This window comes from Prionailurus viverrinus, chromosome D1 (assembly GCF_022837055.1).
Source record: "Prionailurus viverrinus isolate Anna chromosome D1, UM_Priviv_1.0, whole genome shotgun sequence".
NCBI lineage: Eukaryota > Metazoa > Chordata > Mammalia > Carnivora > Felidae > Prionailurus > Prionailurus viverrinus.
Genome location: NC_062570.1, coordinates 61,877,967 through 61,899,676, shown reverse-complemented (window position 1 = coordinate 61,899,676; position 21,710 = coordinate 61,877,967). Strand labels below are relative to the sequence as shown.

The following is a 21,710-nucleotide window of genomic DNA, read 5'->3' as shown; positions in this document are numbered from 1 at the left end:
AATCCTGCCCTAATCTACATATTTTTTTCCTATTCTGCTTCCTTTTGATGTTAGATAGAGACATTATTCCTATTTTAAGAAGTATTAAATTGTGTGCCCAATATAATCTTAAGAGATTTGAAAACCAAGAAGGGTGGTGGCCTCTTCTTGTAAAGATTGGCTGAACAACAGAATGATACATTATCGCAACTCTTCACTTAATGTGGAGGATATTTACAATTCTTCCTTTTTACTGTTTTAACCCAAGCCTCATCAACCATCTTCAAGTCATTGCAGGCTGCTGGTGGGGGCCAGGGAGGGGCTTGAGATGTGAATTGCATACTGGTTGGAGCCAGTAGGGATAGGTGCAGGAGGGAAGCGAGGTGGGGGGGGCGGGGATGAAGTATCAAATTGTGCATGAACAGCAGAGTCCCTCTGAGGAACGGGTATTTTTTTAAAATTTTCTTTTTAATGTTTATTTACTTTTGAGAGAAAGATACAGAGGTATGGGGGGGGGGTGAGGGGCGGGGGGAGGTGGGCAGAGAGAGGGAGACACAGAATCCAAAGCAGGCTCCAGGCTCTGAGCTGTCAGCACAGAGCCTGCTGTGGGCCTTAAAGTCAGAGACCACGAGATCGTGATCTTAACGGACTGAGCCACCCAGGCTCCCCGGAGATGGGTGTTTTTTCAAAACAAAGGAATGATATAATCATTTTGGAAAGCATTTAGAGAGACCAGGTAATGAAGAGAAGGGAGTTAGTATTATTTTATGTTCAGGGAAACAGTCAAAATTATTGTTCAGGAGGGGAATATGAATAATAAGTTTTAATAAAATTGATACATATGTGGGTGCATATCCGATCAGAGAAGAAGTATAGACTTGGGACTGGCCGTAGCAACTTGGTGTGATGACAAAGTGACTGGGAAAAGAACAGGCAGGACAAAGATTCAGCGGGACTTGGAAATTGATTGACAGTGAGGAAGTCACAGATGATAGCCAGTTTCTTGTCTGGTGAGTAAGAAAGAAGGACTCTTTCTCTGTCTCTATTGACACGGAAAAAAATGCCCAGATGCCTCTTACTTTGAAGCTGGAAAGAACACAACTGCTCTCATGGCAATCATTTCAAACCTCAGCGTGTTGAAGAAGTCTCTAGAAAGCTCAAAGTGACTCAACAAATAATTAATAAGTTTCAAAAGACTGAATCTCCTTTCTACTCCCATTTCACTGATCTTTACTACTGCTTCTTCCCCAGAATCTTTCCCGCATGCACCCACCCCGAAGAGTTCCCCAAATGTAGGCTTCTTGGATGGGGCACATGAGGTCATGGCGGCTCCAATTCAACAGCCTCTGGAGTTTCTTTGGCATTTTCAGGAGTCCCACAGTCTTATATAACAACAGAGCAGAATAGACAGGAGTCACTGATGCACCATTCGCTTGCAGTCACTCACACACTTAAAACACATGTATAGAGCACCTTCTGCAAACACTTACAGTCTCTAACACTTTTGAATCCTGCATTTGTCTTATTCTCTATTTTAAACATCGCTCTATTTTCTAAATTAAAATGGCAGGATTTATTCTTTTCCTGTGTTTTTCTTATTTCTCCCCTGAGCACATCTTCCCTCCATCAGCCCTTTTTCCTTGCTGTCCTCGTGGATTGTGAACACGTACACACACACACACACACACACACACACACGCACACACAAAATGCATGCCTTCAACATCAGAGTATTTAATATTTGAATGGGCTCTCATATTTCTCAATAGTCTATAAAAGCCACTTGAGCAAAACAGTTTGGGAAGGAACAAGATATTCTTGCAATATTAATCTAGACAAGAGTACAAACAGATTAGAAATGGTATCAGTATCATGATTAAAATTCTCTAATGGCTTCCTACTCAAGATAATGAAGCTAATCCTGAAGAGCTGTAAGCATGTGTTACCTCTACTATCATCTCCGACCACTCTTTTCTTTGCTATTTCCATATCAACACCATTGACCCACTATTTGTCACTCTGCATATACGGGAACATTGCGTATGTGTGGGAGGGTGTGCGTTTTCCAGCCTTAGAGTTTTACATTTGCTATTCCAACTTCTAGAACCTTTCTTTCTTAGTATCTTCCCATGGCAGCAACTTCATGCCATTGTGGCCTCAGCTCAAATATTGCCCCCTTAAAGAGATCATTGCTAATATAATTGTGTCCCACTCGCAATGAGATATAAATTGTCCTCATAGCACCTGGATGATCTTAAGGCCACTTTTGTCCATTTGAGTAAGCAATGCTGTGATATGTCACAAGTAGACCCTAAGAACTTCAGGTAAATCTAGGAGATGTTCACACCCTCTTTTAGCTTTAGGACAGCTTAGACAACTGACCTGACTGCAATCTAGGATGGCTGTGAGAAGGGGAATATTTGGAAACATTGGAGTTGAGAGAACTGAACTAAGATCAAAGGGCCTAAGGAGCACTTCTCGAAATCTAGAGGGACCTGTTTGAATTCTTTGTTTTTAGAAGAGACTTGTATAGAGGTGAAGAAAAATGACTATTGGTAACTTGAACTTTACTTTTTTTCTCTCCTTGAGGCAGAAAAAACAAGGCCAAGGAGAAATATCTACGCAGGCAAATGTTGGCTCTATATAAGGAAGGAACTTACGGTTCACAAATACATTGCTAAGGTTATTCATATATAGGCTGGACACTTGTACAAAATTGCTCCTAGAGACCCATTTCAAACTTAAATCCTATAAATCCTAAGGTGGGGCAGATCGTCTCTGAGGGAGGGAAATGGCAAGAACATGTGTTCTGGAGTGGGTATGGAAAGAAACCTGTGGGTCCTTGTTTTTCAGCCCACAAAATAGGAGGTTGGTCGTGGGGAGAAGAAAGAAAAAGTGGAATCATGGCCAGGGGTTAGTCCAGCAAGGAGAACACACTTGTGTTTAGTCACTGGGCAAGACCCCAGGTTTTGCGGGAAATTGACATTGGTGTGGTTCTAAATGGAAGTTGGCTGGCCAGATACCTGGAGGCCCACCTGGAACACTCTGTCCCTTGTACATATCTGTTACCTCTTGCCACCTCCACAGCTCCTGGGAAACTGGGATCACTGAGTCCCCTGTTTAGTATTGTAGAGTCAGCAAAGAAGAGCTTTATTTTCAAACAATAGCAATAGGAGTGGTAGCAGTAGTAGTAATGATAATAATAATAATAATAATAGCAATGGTAATAATAGTGCTTTGCTAAGAATTCTTTACTGATTGTCTTCAGTTCTACTTTTCCCATGTGCTGTTACACTTGTGACAATCCCAGGAATTATTTGTTGCACTGTGAGTATGTGTGTGTGTGTGTGTGTGCGCGCGCGTGTGTGTGCATGCAATCTCCCCATTCAATATTTGTATGCAGTAAAGATTTTGGCAAGAAAATAAAAAAACAATAGGGCAATGAAAGGAATATATGCTTGGGACATACATTTGGGGAAAACATACACTTAGGGGCTCTTCAAGTTAAAGCTAATGACATGTGGCTGGGGGCATGGGGGAGGCTGTGATGAGAGAGGATGGGTGTCATGGGACAAGAACTCCTCTGAACCAGATGATTACATGGGTCTGAGTGAGGACTCTGGTAAAGACAAAGGATGGAGATAGAGTACCAGTGGGGATTCTTCTAGGGAAAATTAACCCAGTTCTCAAAAGGTCAAGGTCCAGGCAAGGGCTGCAATTCCATTCTGCTAACAGGGGGGAACATGTTTTCTAAAAGCAGCTGGTTTGTCACAAGCTCTTGTGAGGATAGATTAGGGATGGGAGGGGTTGGAGGTCTGAGCAGGGGGATAACTCTTTGAAATCACGTCCAAAGAACCGGCCCTGGGCTTTAGGAAAGAACTTTGTGGCTTAAGTGGTGAGAGCCGCTGGGGACATTAAACTGACTGCATACCTTCAGGAGACAGCATGCGGGAAATTTGCTACAGTGTTTCAAAGAAGGGAGATCCCTATAAACTACTCAGAGAGGTGGGGATTTAGGTGGGGGGAGATGAACCAGAAGAGGCTGAGAAGGCAGCTCAGCCAAGCAGATGAGCACTGAGAGATCAAAAGGGAAAGGAAAGATATTGCACAGAATAGTTGGGGAGGATCACAGGAGTATTCCTCTGACCAGAAGTTAATTTCGAGTTATAGACAAAGCTGTAATGTGATGGACAGGACAGTGAGAAAGTTAGCCTCGCTGTGGGTGTTGAGTAGATTAGCAATCACACTGATGCCAGGTTTACAAATCTCTGCTCGTTTCCCACGCCTTAGTGTAAAATACCCACACTCTACCCTCAGGTGCCCAAATGGTGAGGCCTGGGGCCGTCACTCCAACTTTGCTCCTTCCCACTCTCCCCTTAACATCTCTCTCTCTCAGATCTTGTCATGCCTTAGGCTTGTCGTGTTAGGCTTTTCTTTCTTTCTTTCTTTCTTTCTTTCTTTCTTTCTTTCTTTCTTTCTTTCTTTCTTTCTTTCTTTCTCCTTTTCTGTCCAGCCTCCAAGTTTCACACTTGCCTTTCCTGGCTTCAAGGAAACTACTTATGCCTGGCTCCATATTGTCATCAAGGTCCCAGTTCAAATGTATCTTCCTTTCAGACCTCTGTCCTTACATTATTTTTGTCTAGTCACCTGCCACCATGTCATCAGATGCATTTTGTTCCTCATCATATAACAAACACCATCTGAACTTCTTTGCTGATTTAATTATTAGTGTCAGTATCCTCTACCCACTAGAATGTGAGCACGATGAGACTAGATACATTGTTTTGTTTTTTCCAGGATTTCCAGTTGTTTTTTTTTATTTTTTAATGTTTATTTATTTTTGAGAGAAGGGGAGGAGCAGGAAGAGGGAAAAGTCCAAGCAGGCTGGAACTCAAGACCGGTGAGATTATGATCTGAGCTGAAGTCAGATGCTTAACCAACTGAGCCACCCAGGATCCCCAAGATTCTCAGTTTTTAAAACAATGCATGGCATTATTGGCCTCGGTCAATATGTGTTTTTTAAATACGTGATGGATGAATGACCAGAAAACTGATAGATGACTGTGATGATGATCTAGCATCGATGCGATAAGCTTCCAGACAGCAGTGGGAACAGTGAGCATGGAAATAAAGTGGAAGTGTGAAACAGCCATGAACGGGAGAAGTAAAAAATTCTTGCAAAGTAATTGTCTAAAGAAGGTGAGAGAAAAGCAGGAGTTAGAGGTAACTACCAGAATCATTGTTGGTTTGCTGGAAATGTGGGAGGCTATTTGCCAACATTCAGAGATGCAGATATCCCCAAGTCTGTGGGGTCCCAGTGTGCACACAGTGGGCCAAACAAGCACCAGGGCCATCAGGGAACAAGGGCCCTGAGCCTTTCCCTCCGACCATGCACATGGCTAAGGGTAGGTGGGATTCCTGGCTGTGGTCAACATTTCCTTGGGTTTCTTTTATGTCATTGACTTCTTCCCTTGAAGAAATCTTTTTGGGATTGATTCACACATTTTTTCTTTATATCTCTGTACCAAAGTGTTCACATCAGCACAGCTTGGACTTGAGAGCTCACAGATAATCAAGTCTGTCATGATAAAGTAGCTTCCAGAACCTTAACAATTCTTATCCACAGTGTAAATGTAAGTTTTTTCCCAAGATAAATTGATAAAAGCCTTCACTATATCAAACAGACAAAGGATTTCTTTTATACTAGCAGAAATCCAACACTAATATATTGGGCTGAACTCTTTACATGTTAGAGTACCTTTGTAAATACACATGGAGATTATTTCTTAAATTGAGAAAAAAAAATTTTTTGTAAGAGTCATCTCCGGGAGAAACAAACAAACCAGCTTCCTGGAGCTTAAAACATGGGAACAATAAACTCTGAGATAGAGAGAGAGAGGAAAAAAATACATATATATTTTTTATATTTTATATAATATGATATATATATATATTTATATTTTATTATATATATACATATATAAATATAAATACATATATAATATAAAAATATATATAATTATATATTATATTTAAATATATATATATAATATAAACCATTTCCTCTATCCCTGGAAGTGTGCCCCATCTAGACCTATAAATGCTTGTTTGAGACGCATGAGACCAAAGCACATTAGGCTACAGGATAGTAGTGTGTGAAACACTGTCAGTGAGGATTGCCTCTGCCTGATTAGAAATGAGGAATGGTTAACCACAACAAAGGAGTGTAGATACAATAAATGCCAGAGACAACTCCCCTAATTCCTAGCTGTGGCCACAGAGTCTAATATTTTCTGTGGAACACTCAGTTTTCTCCAATACTCAATTCTGTATCTTTTTGAAACAACTGAGTTAATAGTTCCTATTGGCCAGAGACACTGTGTGTATAATCAGAGTGAACAAAATTGTTCAGACAAGGAGATGCACATATATTTTAATAGAACTCACCAACAATCAGGCAGTACTCAGTTCTCCAAATTACTTAGTTTTTACCTGTCCTATTTCTGAACTGAAGCTGGATTGGGATCTTTTCTTCTTCACTTATAAAAGTATAAGCCTCATCTAAGCTTTAGGAAAACTGGTGACCAAGAAAAGCTATGGCTTCTTTTATACCCAAAGAAAACATCAGAGTGATGTCTTGTAAACACCTGACACAATGCCCAGAAGATCTCTAATTCTTACGCCTCTGAATTCTAGTCATGCCTCATGGTCAGCCTGCAGGTCATCTCAGGGCTGATGGGGTGGGAAGACTGAGATACGACATGCATAGTGGATGGTGGGGAAGGGCAGCAGAATCCTCCTGATAGAGCCACCCAACACTATCAGAGACACAAATGTCCATCCTGCTGACCCTCCCTTGTCCAAACCCCACCCTGGTGGTGACAACCCACACTTGACCAATAGTCTCACCTCATTGGGAGAAGCAAGGGCCTGGAAACTAGAAGTGATGAATAAAAGGCCACACGGAGAAGCAGCAGCAGCACAGACTTGCTTTTGGCACCTTAGTGATCACCAGTAAGCTCCCAGATACCATGGTGCATTTTACGGCTGAGGAGAAGGCTGCTGTTGTTAGCCTGTGGGCCAAGGTGAACGTGGAGTTGGTTGGAGGCGAGGTCCTCGGAAGGTAGGCACTGGAGGGGGGCAGGAAGGCAGAAAGTGTTCCTGAAAGGGGAACTGGTCAGGTTTCTTACATACTGTGACTTTGCATCTGGTCTGTGACTATGATCATCCCACAGGCTCCTGGTTGTTTATCCATGGACCCAGAGGTTCTTTGACAATTTTGGCAACTTATCCTCTGAGTCTGCCATAATGGGCAACCCCAAGGTCAAGGCCCATGGCAAGAAGGTACTGACTTCCTTTGGAAACGCTGTTAAACATATGGATGACCTCAAGGACACCTTTGCTGAGCTGAGTGAGCTGCATTGTGACAAGATGCATGTGGATCCTGAGAACTTCAAGGTGAGTTCTAGGCATGCTTGTGCTCTGTTCCTTCACCCCAGATATTTGCATTGTGGGTACATTAGGAAACACAGGTACTTAAGTCTGATTCTATGAAGGTAATTGTTGGGATGTAATATTTAAGGAAGAGCTTGATTTTGGTAGTTAAGTTGTTCCAAACGTCATAGTTAAGATGGAGTAGGATAATTATTGTGACCAGTGGAGACCACTGGCCATCTTATATTTCTGAAACAATTATTATGACCAGGGAAGAACACTGGCCACAACTGAGTTAAATGGTTTTGGCCTGAGCATACAATTACAGGAAGAAGAATGCCTTACCTTTGGTAATTGAAATTTTGTCTAAAAATGATGAATACATTTATGCATGATTCTTGAGTTTAGAACCTGGACTAAGCAAGACAAAATAACAGCAATCTTTTCAATGGATGATTGTGAACCCTGCCCCCTTTAGCAGTGATGGAATGCTCTCATATACATGGCAGAAGATTCTTTGTCATGTGAGTGACCAATTTGAATGTACATATTATCTGGGGACTTAGACTATACTCGCAGTACTATAATCCTACTTAAAAAAACGACAGAGTCTCTACAAAAGAGAAGCCATCCATAGCAATATTCTAATGTGGAAGCTGGCAGGGCAAATGAGAGAAGGCCAGACACAATGGAAAGTTCAGGGCTAGGAGTCATATTGATGCCGATGTCAAGCATATTATGGTAAACTTCTGTGGGATCATGACCCTGAAAGTTACTCAATCTCTTATCAGGAAGATAATGGATGTGACCAGCTTGAGGCTTTCTGTTCACTAGGTACCATTTTCTTTTTATCCCCACTCTCTCCCCAGCTTCTAGGCAACATGATTTTGATTGTCTTGGCAACTCACTTCAGCAAGGAGTTTTCTCCACAGGTGCAAGCTGCTTGGCAGAAGCTGACCACTGCTGTGGCTAATGCCCTGGCCCACAGGTACCACTGAGGTGCTTATCTAACCATGTTGGCACCTACTGGATGGCCCTGTGTTCCAAGAGTCCATCTCCTGCAGATGGGCAGTGTCCTGCCCCCTTACTTAAGTGCTATATGATAAAAATAAAATAAACATTGTGCTCTATAAGAAACATCCTTGTCTTCTCTCTCTGTCTTTATCTCTTATGTTGATTCAGCTAAAAGAAAGCAATCCTATAAGGAATGGGGTTATTTGAAATAAGGAGTTTGGGGAGGATAGAGAAGAGACCCTTATAAGATTCTTCAAGATAAGAGTGGCTTTGGGCACCTGGGTGGCTCAGTCAGTTAAGCATCCAACTCTTGGTTTCAGCTCAGGTCATGATCTCACAGTTTGTGCGTTCAAGTCCTGCATTGGGCTCTACACTGAAGTCGTGGAGCCTGCTTTAGATTCTCTCTCTCTCCTTCCTTCTCTGCCCCTCCCCCACTTGTTCTCTCTCTCTCTCTCTCTCTCTCTCTCTCTCTCTCCCTCTCAAAATAAATCAATAAACTTAAAAAAAGAGTAGCTTCAAACGAAGGTACTTCTAGGAAGGAAAGTAGTTGAATAATGTCTTCAGCAAAAGGGAGTGAATGGAGATACTCTAGAAAAATGTAAGAAGAATGTTGTGGTGAGTTGGGGTTCACAGAGGGGACTGTATAGGCTCAGAGCTCTTTGGTGCTATATTTTGCTTCCATTTAATATAAGAAACATGTTTTTATCAACTGTAATAGAGTTCAGATGGGACTACCCAGAGACCTAGGCAAGGACCATGCTCTAAACTTTCCCTAGTGTCTTCAGTGGTATTAATGGAGGAACTGTCTCTAAGGCATAGGAAGTAACTGCTTTGATTTGAATCTGTACCTCACCTGCTAGTTCTGTGACCTGGAACATGTTTCCAATTCCTTTGGTGGAGACAAAAGGCCATTAATGTGGGAAAATGACAAATGCAGGGTCTAAGTGACAGAGGAGAAATCAGTCCCTTGAAAGCAGCACAGCGGCATAAAATTAGGGACACTCCTGCCAGGAAAAAGCAGAAAAGAAACTATCATTATAAGCAAAGTACCAGTGAAATTTCTTGCACACACGAGTAACATAGTGAATAGGGAATTTTAGGGAAACTAATCCATGTATGGATATAGAACTGACAAGACAGGGTCTAACGTGGATCTATCCATAGGAATGTGCTGTGATTAGAATGAGGGCAAAGGACCGAACTTCACAGGGGCAATTAAACTAAGAAAAAAGTAAGGTATCATTGTGGCAAAGATACCGCAGGACTTGGAAGAGAGTCAGTAGAGAGTAGTGAAGTCACATATGATAGCCAGGTTCCTTGTCTGGTGAATGAAAAGAGGAAAACCTATTCTCAGAACAGAAAATGCCGAGAGTCTCTTGTATGGAGCTGGCAGTTGAGCACAGCCATTTTTGTGGCCATCACTTCAAATTCCAATACCCAAGCCCCTGGCATAGAAGCAAAAAGCCTGGGCTTTGGGAATAGCAGGAAAAGATCAAATTACATCCCCATCACCTCGAAAAGTTTAGTCAACATTTCCCAGAATGAATTTCCTTGTTTGTAAAGTGGAATAATAATTCCTACCTCACAAATATATTACAAAGTTTTCTGTTTTTGTTTTTCTTCCAAGATTTTATTCAAATTTAACTTAGTTAATATATAGCGTAGTATTGGTTTCAAGAGTAGAATTCAGTGATTCATCATTTACATGTAACACCCAGTGTTCAACACAAGTGCCATCCTTAATGCCCATCACCCATTTAGCCCATCCCCCCAACCTCTCCTCCAGCAACCCTCAGTTTGTTCTCTACAGTTAAGAGTCTCTTGTGGTTTGTCCCCCTCTCTGTTTCTATCTTCTTTCATTTTTTCTTCCATTCCATGTACTTTGCTTCTTAAATTCCACATGTGAGTGAAATCATATAGTATTTGTCTTTCTCTGATTCGTTTTGCTTAGTGTAATACACTCTAGTTCCATCCACATTGTTGCAAATGGCAACATTTCACTCTTTTCTGATGGCGGAGTAATATTCCAGTGTGTGTGTGTGTGTGTGTGTGTGTGTGTGTGTGTATTTGCTTTTGAAACATTTAGAACATTTGAAGGACGGCTATGGCTGTCATCATTCAGACCTCCCCCTGCAGGACCACACCTAGGCCTGGGCCAATCTGCTCACGGGAGCAGGGAGGGTAAGATCAGGCCTGGGCATAAAAGGAAGAACAGGGATAGTACCAGCTTACATTTGCTTCTGACACAACTGTGTTCGCTAGCAACCACACAAACAGACAACATGGGATTTCTGAGTGCTGAGGAGAAGGGTCTGGTCAATGGCCTGTGGGGCAAGGTGAACGTGGATGAAGTTGGCGGTGAGGCCCTGGGCAGGTTGGTATCCAGGTTGCAAGGCAAGCCTAAGGAGAGTGAATGGATGCTGGGCAGGTGGAGAAGGCTCAGTCCCTGGGGCTTCTGACAGGCACTGACTCCCTCTGTCCCTCTGTGCTGTTTTCACCCTTCAGGCTGCTGGTTGTCTACCCCTGGACTCAGAGGTTCTTTCAGTCCTTTGGGGACCTGTCTTCTGCTGATGCCATTATGAGCAACAGTAAGGTGAAGGCCCATGGCAAGAAGGTGCTGAACTCCTTCAGTGATGGCCTGAAAAACATCGACGACCTCAAGGGCGCCTTTGCTAAGCTCAGCGAGCTGCACTGTGACAAGCTGCACGTGGATCCCGAGAACTTCAGGGTGAGTCTAGGATATCTTCCGTTTGTTTTTTCTTTTCACTTTCTAGTCTTCTACTCTGGTTCCTTTACCTACCTGTTCATCCTCCAGCTTCCTTTTTACTTTAGAATATATCATCATTGAATGCTTTTCAAAATGTATGTAGTTTCATATTTTTCATTCAGTATTCCACGTCGTTTCCTTTCTCACATTCTTGTTTTTTTTTAATCAAGCTCTTACTTAATAGTTTATCTTTTGCTTCTCTCTTTTTCTCCCTAATTTTTTTCCCTACTCAGTACCCAAATTATACATACTAGCTCTCATCTTCTACTTCTACACTTGGAATAGTCTTTCTATCTCTCCAAATGGGGATTGGAAGGGCTCCTCAAAGGGCAGAGGCTCAAGATGTCATCTAGAGTCCAAAAATCAGTTCAGAATTAAAGAATAATTGGAATTTTATGGAATCAAGACTCAATGGAAAGGAAAGGAAAGTGAATATCTTAGGATGGTAGACCAGAAGTAGGGAAGTAGGGAAGCAGTAGTTGCTAAAACAGCCATCATCAGACTAATTAATCTGTTCCTTATTATATAAAACATATATAATAAAACTATACAGTATACATACATATATGGTTACTCATTTCTGCCTATGGAGATAACCTGAAGATCAATTTGGGCTAGAGCATGGGCAGGAAAAAAAAAGATTGTTGGCTCAGTTTCTCAGAAGCCAAGCTTGATTTCTCTGTTAATCATGTATATTTTTCTATCTATGTCTTCCCCACAGCTCCTGGGCAACGTGCTGGTGTGTGTGCTGGCCCACCACTTTGGCCATGAATTCAACCCCCAGGTGCAGGCTGCTTTTCAGAAGGTGGTGGCTGGTGTGGCCAGTGCCTTGGCCCACAAGTACCATTGAGGTCATGGCCTATTTTCTGGTGACCACTGGAAGAACCTAGTTCCCTAAATTCGATCTTCTGAACTTGATGAAATAATGTCCACCTTCAAGGGTATGACTTCTGTCTAATAAAGAACTTTAACTCAACTTCCTGAGTCATTTCACTTTTATTTTATTTTATTTTATTTTATTTTATTTTATTTTATTATTTTATTTTATTTTATTTTTGTCTGGAGGTATGCTAAATCCCTTAGGATCTACAGATAGGAAGCTCTTATGTTTTATTCAAAGAGGTCAAGGAAAATGAGAAAAGGAGGGGCACCATGCATAGTCACTAATGTAGGACACTTCTCCCTCCTGAGCATTTGCATTGTCCAGACAGTTTTAAATACATAGAGAATACTGGCATTACAGGGCCTCTGTGGAAGGCTTCACACAAAAGACATAGCCTTCAGGCTAATGCTTTGATCTATTTCCAACATTTACTAAAAAAATACTGTGCTCAGCTGGAGACATAATGAATGATCAAGACACTGTCCTGTTTCTTTTTTTGCCTACATGCCTTGCTTGCAGTGTAGCTTTCAATACCACACTTCCTCAAGTGCTCCTGCTCTAAGGAATAACTTCCATCTTTTACTTGCCCCAAAAACCCTCATAAATAATTCCTGCTCCCACCCTCCCATTTTAGACAAAATTCAATGCTTGTTTATTACTTGTGAGGCCTTTGGACCCTGGCCTTAATAAACTTTCCAATATTGCCTAAGGAAATCCTTCCAAACCCATCCCTTCTACTTATTTTTAACATTTCTTCTTATCCATCACACTCACATTCTATGCTGTATAAATGTGTCTGACCATTTTATACTGTCCTATGTGACAACCGTGCTCTGTTAAGTTCCTCCATAGGCAGTGAGTGAATATGTACTAAATGAAATAGTCAGTGGATGAATAAGTGATTATTCCCCATCTTTGAACTGTGGAACTAGAGAACAATCTGAGCAAGGGACCATTGCATAGAGTTCCTCTGGTATTGATGCTACAATATGCAATGAGGAAGCACATAGGGAAGTAAAACACCGATCAGAGATTTGCTTTCTGTTCCTTGTTTGCTGGACATTGGGCCTTATGAACTAATGCCTTACATATTTGTAAAAGTTCCCAGAATGAAGTCAAGATTCTGCCCCTGGAGATATACAGTTTCATATTTAACTTGGGAAAAAATTGCCCCTTTGCTTTTCATTAGTCAACACCATGGCCAACTTAGCGATGTCAATAAAAGCTTGAGCCCAGTGGAGGAAATGCCAGTGGCAATTATAAACTGAAACATTAAGTATCTTGTAATAATTACCACATACTTTATCAAAGTTATGGCTAGGTTGACTTAATGCTTTTCATATAAGGCTACGACTTTTAAAAACTGTATGTCCATAACTTTTCTGAGTTCTGCTCTTCTTAGGGTATTTTTGCTTTATTTAATTTTATGAATTTAATTTAATTTAATTTTTGAAAGGATACTAAACTGAGGTAATTGAGAGATTGTGCATCTGGAAGAGAAGTGTAAAAGATAACTTTCTTGACCCAGGAAAATATGTATTAGATTGTTGAAATGCCTAGATGACTGAAGGGGATTTAAAATTGAACACTACTGCATGTACAAAAGTGTTTTGGTTCAGTGGCATTTTTGAAACACGTAAAACAACATACCTCTGGATGACAATCAAGAGAATCTTCTTCAGGATGGATAGTCATGAAGAGAATCTTGAAGTCATACTCTTCATTACACTCAGACTAGGCCCATCCTGGTTCAAAACATTAAGAACTGTGCAAACTTGACATACTGGAGAAAAATAAAATTTAAAAAATTATCTCTCTCGGGGACTCTGTGTGTGTGTGCGTGTGTGTGTGTGTGCACATGTGTGCACATGTGTGCATATGTGTACGTGTGTATGTTAGTGCCCAATGGAGCTGGAATCAAGGTAAAGCAGACATCCTGTGGTTCCCCTTCACAGGGTAGAAATAAGTTTAAAAGGAAAAGAGGGCACTGGGTCTAGAAGCTTTCTAGAATCTTCAAATATTGATCAGGATTTGAGCCCGAGGCTCAGAACATAGCCACATATATTCTTATTTTTCTCTGATAAGTCTGAGCTTTTGATGTCTTATTACAACTTTCAGCCTTGTCACTGCAGAGTCATGAGTAAGAAAAGGAGAAGTCCATTTCCCTCTTCAGTCATGCTAAGAAGCAACGGTAAGATAGAACAGCAGTTCTTGTCCGGAAGCCAGGAAGATGGTGGCTCTAGCAGTTGTCAGCACAAAAGAGTGGTCCATACATTAATGGCCAAAGAAGACTGAAGGAAGAAGATATAACAGAACTTAGGGGAACCATTTCTGAGTACAAGTAATGGTAGGGGAAGTCTAAGTAGGTGCTACTTTCTGTCAGTCAAGATAGCAAAGCTATGGCTTTGACAATTTGGTACGTTACATTTAAAATATAAACATACTCCATATTGTTATTTAGTAAGGCCTCTGAATTTCTCATGACATATCTACAAAAGATATGTCCAGACCTCCCTTTGCACACTTACACCTGAACTCTGATATCAGGAGTGTGAAATAGAGTCTTGGAAACAGTCTGAATGTAAAGCAATGGTAAAGCTAATGGAGGTTTAAATTTAGTAAAATGAAACTCAAAGCCTACAGGTCAAACAAAATGTGTGTGTGTGTGTGTGTGTGTGTGTGTGTGTGTGTATTTGCTTTTGAAACATTTAGAACATTTGAAGGACGGCTATGGCTGTCATCATTCAGACCTCCCCCTGCAGGACCACACCTAGGCCTGGGCCAATCTGCTCACGGGAGCAGGGAGGGTAAGATCAGGCCTGGGCATAAAAGGAAGAGCAGGGATAGCTACCAGCTTACACTTGTTTCTGGCACAACTGTGTTCGCTAGCAACCACACAGACACCATGTCATTTCTGAGTGCTGAGGAGAAGGGTCTGGTCAATGGCCTGTGGGGCAAGGTGAACGTGGATGAAGTTGGCGGTGAGGCCCTGGGCAGGTTGGTATCCAGGTTGCAAGGCAGGTCTAAGGAGAGTGAATGGATGCTGGGCAGGTGGAGAAGGCTCAGTCCCTGGGGCTTCTGACAGGCACTGACTCCCTCTGTCCCTCTGTGCTGTTTTCACCCTTCAGGCTGCTGGTTGTCTACCCCTGGACTCAGAGGTTCTTTCAGTCCTTTGGGGACCTGTCTTCTGCTGATGCCATTATGAGCAACAGTAAGGTGAAGGCCCATGGCAAGAAGGTGCTGAACTCCTTCAGTGATGGCCTGAAAAACATCGACGACCTCAAGGGCGCCTTTGCTAAGCTCAGCGAGCTGCACTGTGACAAGCTGCACGTGGATCCCGAGAACTTCAGGGTGAGTCTATGAGGTAGTCTCCTTCTCTTCCCTTTTCTGGACAAGCTCATGTTGTCCGTAAAGGTTATGGATATCTGGATGTTGTTTAAAATGGGAAAGAGGTATTCTAGTTGCACCAATATGGACTATTCAGGACTATTTTATTTCACCCTCTTTGCTTGTCCTCTTTTTGTTCTCTGTAATGACTTTCCTTGATTGTTTCAATTAAACTTTGAGTGTTTAATTTAAACACTTCTCTTAATCCATCTAAAATTTTTTAGTCTAATGATTTTTTCCCTTATCTCTTCCTTTGAAAGAAAGGAGGGTAAAATATGATTGCTTCTTTACATAGTTTGAAAGAATAACCGTGATATTTAAGTTCCAGTTTAGGTCAGAAGGAAAGAAACATTTCTAAATGTAAAATCAGGCTGATATGGTTAGAGTCACATCAATAGCAGCATCTGAAATCCAGTACGTTTCTGCTTATATTCTATGTGCACAACTTGCATCTGTGGATGGGGCTGGGGTACACTGAGCCTAAGCTGGATCCCTCTGCTAACCATGTACATACCTCTTGTCTCTTCCCCACAGCTCCTGGGCAATGTGCTGGTGTGTGTGCTGGCCCACCACTTTGGCCATGAATTCAACCCCCAGGTGCAGGCTGCCTTTCAGAAGGTGGTGGCTGGTGTGGCCAGTGCCTTGGCCCACAGATACCACTGAGCTCCCTTTCTTGCTTTCCAGGGAAAGTCCCTTGGTCCCCAGACCTTAATACCTGGACATGTCTAAATCATGAAATTCTTTGAACATCTGGCTCCTGCCTAATAAAGAATATTTATTTTCATTGCACTGGTGTATTTAAATTATTTCTGCATCTCTCACTCGAATGGGTACGTGGTATGGGATAGCAAAGCATTTAAAACATAAAGAAATGAGGGGCTAGTTCAGACCTTGGGAAAATATATCTAATATCTTAGCCTCCATGACAGGAGAGGTCGTAAATAGCTACATATGTGGGAAACAGATCCTGCTGCCTATTTTACTTTCCCTTAGAGAAGGATTCAAGTGGAGGCTTGATTTGGGGTTTGGATTTTTCCTATGCTTTATTTAAGTCATTTATTTTATATAGCCTTCCTTATAAATGTCTTCCCTCTCTCCAGTTGTCCAGAGCCTCACAGTCCTAAATCCACCAAGTTTTTCTTCCTGAAGGTTCCACTGTTCCTCTAAGATTTCCCTTCATCTTTTGCTGTACCGTTACTTGCCCTCCTCATCACTCTTATCCTGGTTCCCTCTATCATCTTATAACAGAGACTCCATATGAAGGACCCAAAGCGGGGGAGGTAGTTTCACTGCTCCTGGCCTTGAGAATTTCACAGTCTGCATTGGAAGGAAGGAACAAGTAATATTTTGAGAAATATATGACTAAGGAGAATGTGAAAAGGGACTTTTCATGTCTTGATATTCACTAATGTCTTGCAATCGTTTTGTGGGCTCACACCAAATGGAATACTATTCTCCTCAAGATGCTTCAGCATGCATACCCAGGAAGTGATTGGAAGCCTGTTCCCTCCTCCGTCTCTCTCTGATGCCTCTGATGACATCTCTGCCTTTCTAGTTATTAGTATAGTGTTACCACCAGCAACACGCCCTGATTTCATTTCCTGGTCAATAGCCACTTATGTGGATCCTAGATTCTGGAAATCAAATGACTTTGAAGTGGTCCTTGTCCTTTCCCACATTCCCATTCTGAATATAGCTAGGAAGACTCTGAAAGTATTGCAACCAACAAGTAAATTAATCAATTAATTAAATTAATATTCAGGCTTCATTCAGACACAGAATGGAGATTAATACAAGCTGTCCTTCTAAATGCATAACTGATGATTCTCTAAACTTTCAGGATCAGAAGGGAGTTAAAAGTATGCCTTGCTGACAACTTTGTTCGTCTGCTGAAGGAATCTTCACATTTGTTATTGACCTGAGTATTAATGAATTTGCATACAGAGAGAGCATGGAAGAGCAGAGCTCCTGTAGATCTAGATAGATCTTTGATACAAGCAAAGTGGAACGAAGAGTCATGCAAGTATCTACAAGAAACAGGACTACACATGCCCACATAAGCATCAGAATGGAGTGGCAAGGTGTGGCAGGGAGGAAGGTGAAGATTCTAGGAGGTCAAAAGAAGGGCCTGACAGTGGATGGGAAACACTAATAATATTAAGTGGCCCAGGGTGTGCAATTTGGTGATGATTCTATTAGAGAGCACTCTTTTTAAGCAGAATTGTGCAAAATTATTTAAGCCAAAGATGGCTTTATTGACACTTATTTGGCCAAAGGTATAGTGTCTCCAAATGACAAATGCCCCATTTTGACACGACTAGGTACCATCTGGCTGCTGTTCTACTCCAGTACAAGCATTAGTTGGAGGCAGAGAAGGATGAAAGAGAGAAACAGAGTACATAGGGTGTGTATTTCATGTATAGAGATTACTATTCTTGTTTGAAAGCCGCTTAGCACTTGTGCTTCTCATGGGAAGGAGTCTCTCACTTCAATAGGTATCAAGCAGTACAGAACAATCTCAATTATTCACATTCATAAAACAAGAAAGGGCCAGAGATGTTCCAAAATTACTCTTGCTTCTGCAAATTTCTTTATAAAGTTACTTATTTTTTCTTCTAGGACTGATTTTTATTTTCTGATTGTCTCCAGGCAATGTATTAAAATGAATGCATTTACTAAATTCTTACAACTAAATGAGAAAGGGGATTCTCAGATTTATGTGAGGGCCTGGCGTTAGAGCTGAACAAGGCCTGAAATTTTGTCACAACTAATCACTTTGTTACTGGGAACACACAGGATTTCCATCCATTTCAGAGAGAATACCTTGATAATGGCTCAGTGGATCCAGTCGGTCTTGATGCTAGGAATGACTGGGTTCATCCACAATAGAAAGAAGATGTACACTTTGCCCATGATGAAATGGATGAGGAAGGAGGAATGGCCTGCAATGGAAGGGCCTAGCAGAGGGACATAAAGTAACATAAAGTATATCAGAATGTGACATACACACGGCTGTGAAAGCTTTGAGTTACTCCCTTCAGGAGGCAATGGGCACTTCAGATATGAGAATCAGAATAGAAGAAAGCACTATTAAAAAGAAATATGGGACCATGGCAAGCAAGATGACCAATCAAGCACAGAGGCTGTTGATCTATGAGCCAGAGGAGGAGAGTTGGATCATATCCTGGTGTAGACAGTAGGAGTGAGAAAGGATATTGTTATCACAGTAAGACAGTAAGAGAAACCAAGGAGGTGAAGGCCATGAGGGATGGGGAAGGATGCACTCTGAATCCACCAAGCACTCTAATCTTCACTACCTGGGAGCTGATGAGCACTGAGGGATAGCTCAAAACCAACCCCCCCCCCCAAATAATCTTATTAAAAATGGACAGAAGACATGAACAGACATTTCTGAAAAGAAGACATACAGATTCCCAACAGACACATGAAAAGATGATCCACATCACTAATTATCAGCAAATGTAAATTAAAACCACAATGATATATCACCTCACACCTGTCAGAATGGCTTAAATCAAAAGCACAAGAAACAACAAGTGTTGACGAGGATGTGGAAACATAGGAACCTTCATGCACTATTGGTGGGAGTGCAAACTGGCATAGTCACCATAGAAAACAGTATGGAGGATCCTCAAAGAAGTAGATATACCTTATGATCCAATAAATTCACTACTGAGTGTTACCCAATGAATTTGAAAACACTAATTCAAAAAGATATATGCACTCCTATGTTTATTGCAGCAGTATTTACAATAGCCAAACTATTGAAGCAACCCAAGTATCCATCGATAGATTAACAGATAAAGAAGATGTGGTATGTATATATGATGGAATATTACTCAGCCATAAAAAGAATGAAATCTTGCCATTTGCAACAACATGGATGGATCTAGAGGGTATAATGCTAAGTGAAATTAGTCAGATAAAGGAAAATACCTTATGATTTCACCCATAGGTGAAATTTAAGATACAAACAAAGAAAAAATAAACAAACAATAAAAAAAGTAGACTCTTAACTATAGAGAAGAAACTGGTGGTTACCAGAAGGGAGGTAAGTGGGGGGTATGGGGAAATAGGTGATGGGTATTAAGAGTACACTTACCATGAAAAGCATTGTGTAATGTATAGAATTGTTGAATCACTATATTGTACCCCTGAAACTAATATAACACAGTACATTAATTACACATAGGAATTTAAAAAAATAACGTAGACAGTATAAACAATTTAGTCCAAGATGATTCCTGTTCTTTCAATATATTAAATTACCTCTACCCTTATCTTCTCAGATGCATGGGACAATAAATATTTCTACACAGAGTTTTGATGCACCCCTTGGTCTTCTTGGCCAACCTGAATCATTAATATTAATTTGTAGTCCTTAAACTAACTCAAGTCCTATCTCTGAAAGGAAATCAGAGGACATCAAAAAGACTAAGAAATACCACAAAGAAGTTCATGGAGGAATTATTAAAAGGGGAAAAAAGAGATGAAGGTAGCTTTGTTTTGTTGGTAAGGGAGTGGAATGCATAAGAAAGTTGACTTTCTCAGTCTATGATAAGCCCTGAGCTGGGGAGTTTCTTCATGAAGTGGAGAGCACATGAGGGAAGTAGGAGACTGGTCCCCTCCTTTCTCAGCTCCCTGCCTGCCTGCCTGCTCAGATAGGTGGTAGGGCTAAGCCTTAAACTTCACCATAATATCAGCTTTTTCACCTAAACTAAGGCTAGCCATGAAGAGGAGAGAGGAAATAAAAGTAACAAAAAATATCTAAAAGGTAAAAAAAAAAATATGAAAGGGAAAAAGCAGAACAATTCTGAAGGAAACCTGGACATTAATTTAATTGTTTATTTACCATAAGTAAACTAAAATAATAGAAAATTTAGAATAAGCATTTCTCGGGGCACCTGGGTGGCTCACTCAGTTAAGCCTCTCTCTGAGTTTTGATATCAGCTCAGGTCATGATCTCATGGTTCACGAGATTGAGCCCCGCATCCGGCTCTGCACTGACAGCACAGAGCCTACTTGGGATTCTCTCCCTCTCTCTGGCCTCTCTCTCTCTAAGATAAATAAATAAGTATTAAAAATAAGCATTTCTTCCTTGCTATCACTTTACACATTAGACCCAGCTATGGAAAAAGAATGATCTACTGTCTGCAGGGAAGAGATTTTCTACCTTACCAAGATGACTTATAGCCTTCTTCAAAGTTTAATCAGATATTTCTGGGAGATGACCTTGAGAGGAGAGACCCTTGTATTTCTCTCATTTTGTGCCTATTTGGCACCACGTTGCTTCCCACAATTGTTCTTCTCATACAATTTCTAGTCAAATATGGTCAAAAATATGTGTACTTGTTATTATTGTTCCTGGATGTAGCCATGAATAATTTAAACTTGCTGGAACTCAGCTTCTTCAATGGAAAGATAAACTGTTCAGCAGCATATGCTAAAGATGAACATATACATACCCTATGACCCAGTAGTTTCCAGAAATTCTTGTGTGTGTACAAAATATCTACAATAATCTTCATAGCAAGATTATTTATTGCAGTCAAAAGCTAGAAAGGACTCAAATGTCCATCCAGAGTAGTAGCAATAAATGTATTTGTGGTATATACATAAAATGGAATACCATCCAGCAATGGAAAAGAGTCAACTATAGTTATGTCAGCAATATGAATCCAATTCACAAATATTATGTTGTATAAATAAGTCAGATATTAAGAAAATGATAGAGCTCAATATATATACATTTTAAAAAGAGGAAAATGAATCAATCATGATAGATAAAATGAAAAAAATCAGGATAAGATTAACAATAGAGAGATAGCACATATACCATACATATTCTTTTATTCTTAGACATTTACACATGCTACCATCCCTTCCTGGATCGTCACTGCCACTATTTTTACTGATATATAAGGTATTTCCAGTGTTGGGTGTTACTTCCTACAATATATTTTTTTCTGACCTTTTCTCTTTCTGAAAGTCTTTAACTGTGACCTTCGTTTATATTTCCATAGAGATGCATTAAAAGTGGTACAGTAGGTATCACGCCAAACTCTATTACTCACTAACCTACAAACTTTGTGATTGTGGTCTTTGTGGTTTTTTTTTAACCATAGGACCTGGACCTCAGTGCCTGTATACAGTGTATTTTCAAAAACAAAATGAAATAAAACAAACTCCCACTCCCCAAAAAAAGCTAAAAAGAAAGACAAAAAT

The 21,710-nt window shown here is 40.8% G+C and overlaps 3 protein-coding genes across 4 annotated transcripts; all 3 read left to right on the top strand.

Annotated features, from left to right (window-relative positions):
- The first annotated feature begins 647 nt into the window (after positions 1-647).
- LOC125146946 (hemoglobin subunit beta-2) lies at positions 648-12,170 on the top strand. Of its 2 annotated transcripts, XM_047823876.1 has the most exons (4): positions 648-658; positions 8,686-8,691; positions 10,833-11,155; positions 11,916-12,170. In XM_047823876.1, the coding sequence occupies exons 3-4, from the start codon at positions 10,841-10,843 to the stop codon at positions 12,042-12,044; spliced, it is 444 nt and encodes a 147-aa protein (XP_047679832.1). In that variant the 5' UTR covers positions 648-658; positions 8,686-8,691; positions 10,833-10,840; the 3' UTR covers positions 12,045-12,170. The 2 variants fall into 2 exon arrangements, with proteins under 2 accessions (XP_047679832.1, XP_047679831.1); XM_047823875.1 differs by lacking the exons at positions 648-658; positions 8,686-8,691 and adding an exon at positions 10,641-10,801 and having other exon boundaries at positions 10,933-11,155.
- On the top strand, positions 7,000-8,535 carry LOC125146948 (hemoglobin subunit epsilon-2). Its single transcript, XM_047823877.1, has 3 exons — positions 7,000-7,102; positions 7,215-7,437; positions 8,283-8,535. The coding sequence occupies exons 1-3, from the start codon at positions 7,011-7,013 to the stop codon at positions 8,409-8,411; spliced, it is 444 nt and encodes a 147-aa protein (XP_047679833.1). The 5' UTR covers positions 7,000-7,010; the 3' UTR covers positions 8,412-8,535.
- A 2,742-nt stretch (positions 12,171-14,912) lies between the features above and the next one.
- LOC125147157 (hemoglobin subunit beta-1) lies at positions 14,913-16,253 on the top strand. The gene is made up of 3 exons (XM_047824208.1): positions 14,913-15,074; positions 15,206-15,428; positions 15,999-16,253. Exons 1-3 carry the CDS (start codon positions 14,983-14,985, stop codon positions 16,125-16,127), a joined length of 444 nt encoding a protein of 147 aa, XP_047680164.1. The 5' UTR covers positions 14,913-14,982; the 3' UTR covers positions 16,128-16,253.
- Positions 16,254-21,710: the final 5,457 nt, after the last annotated feature.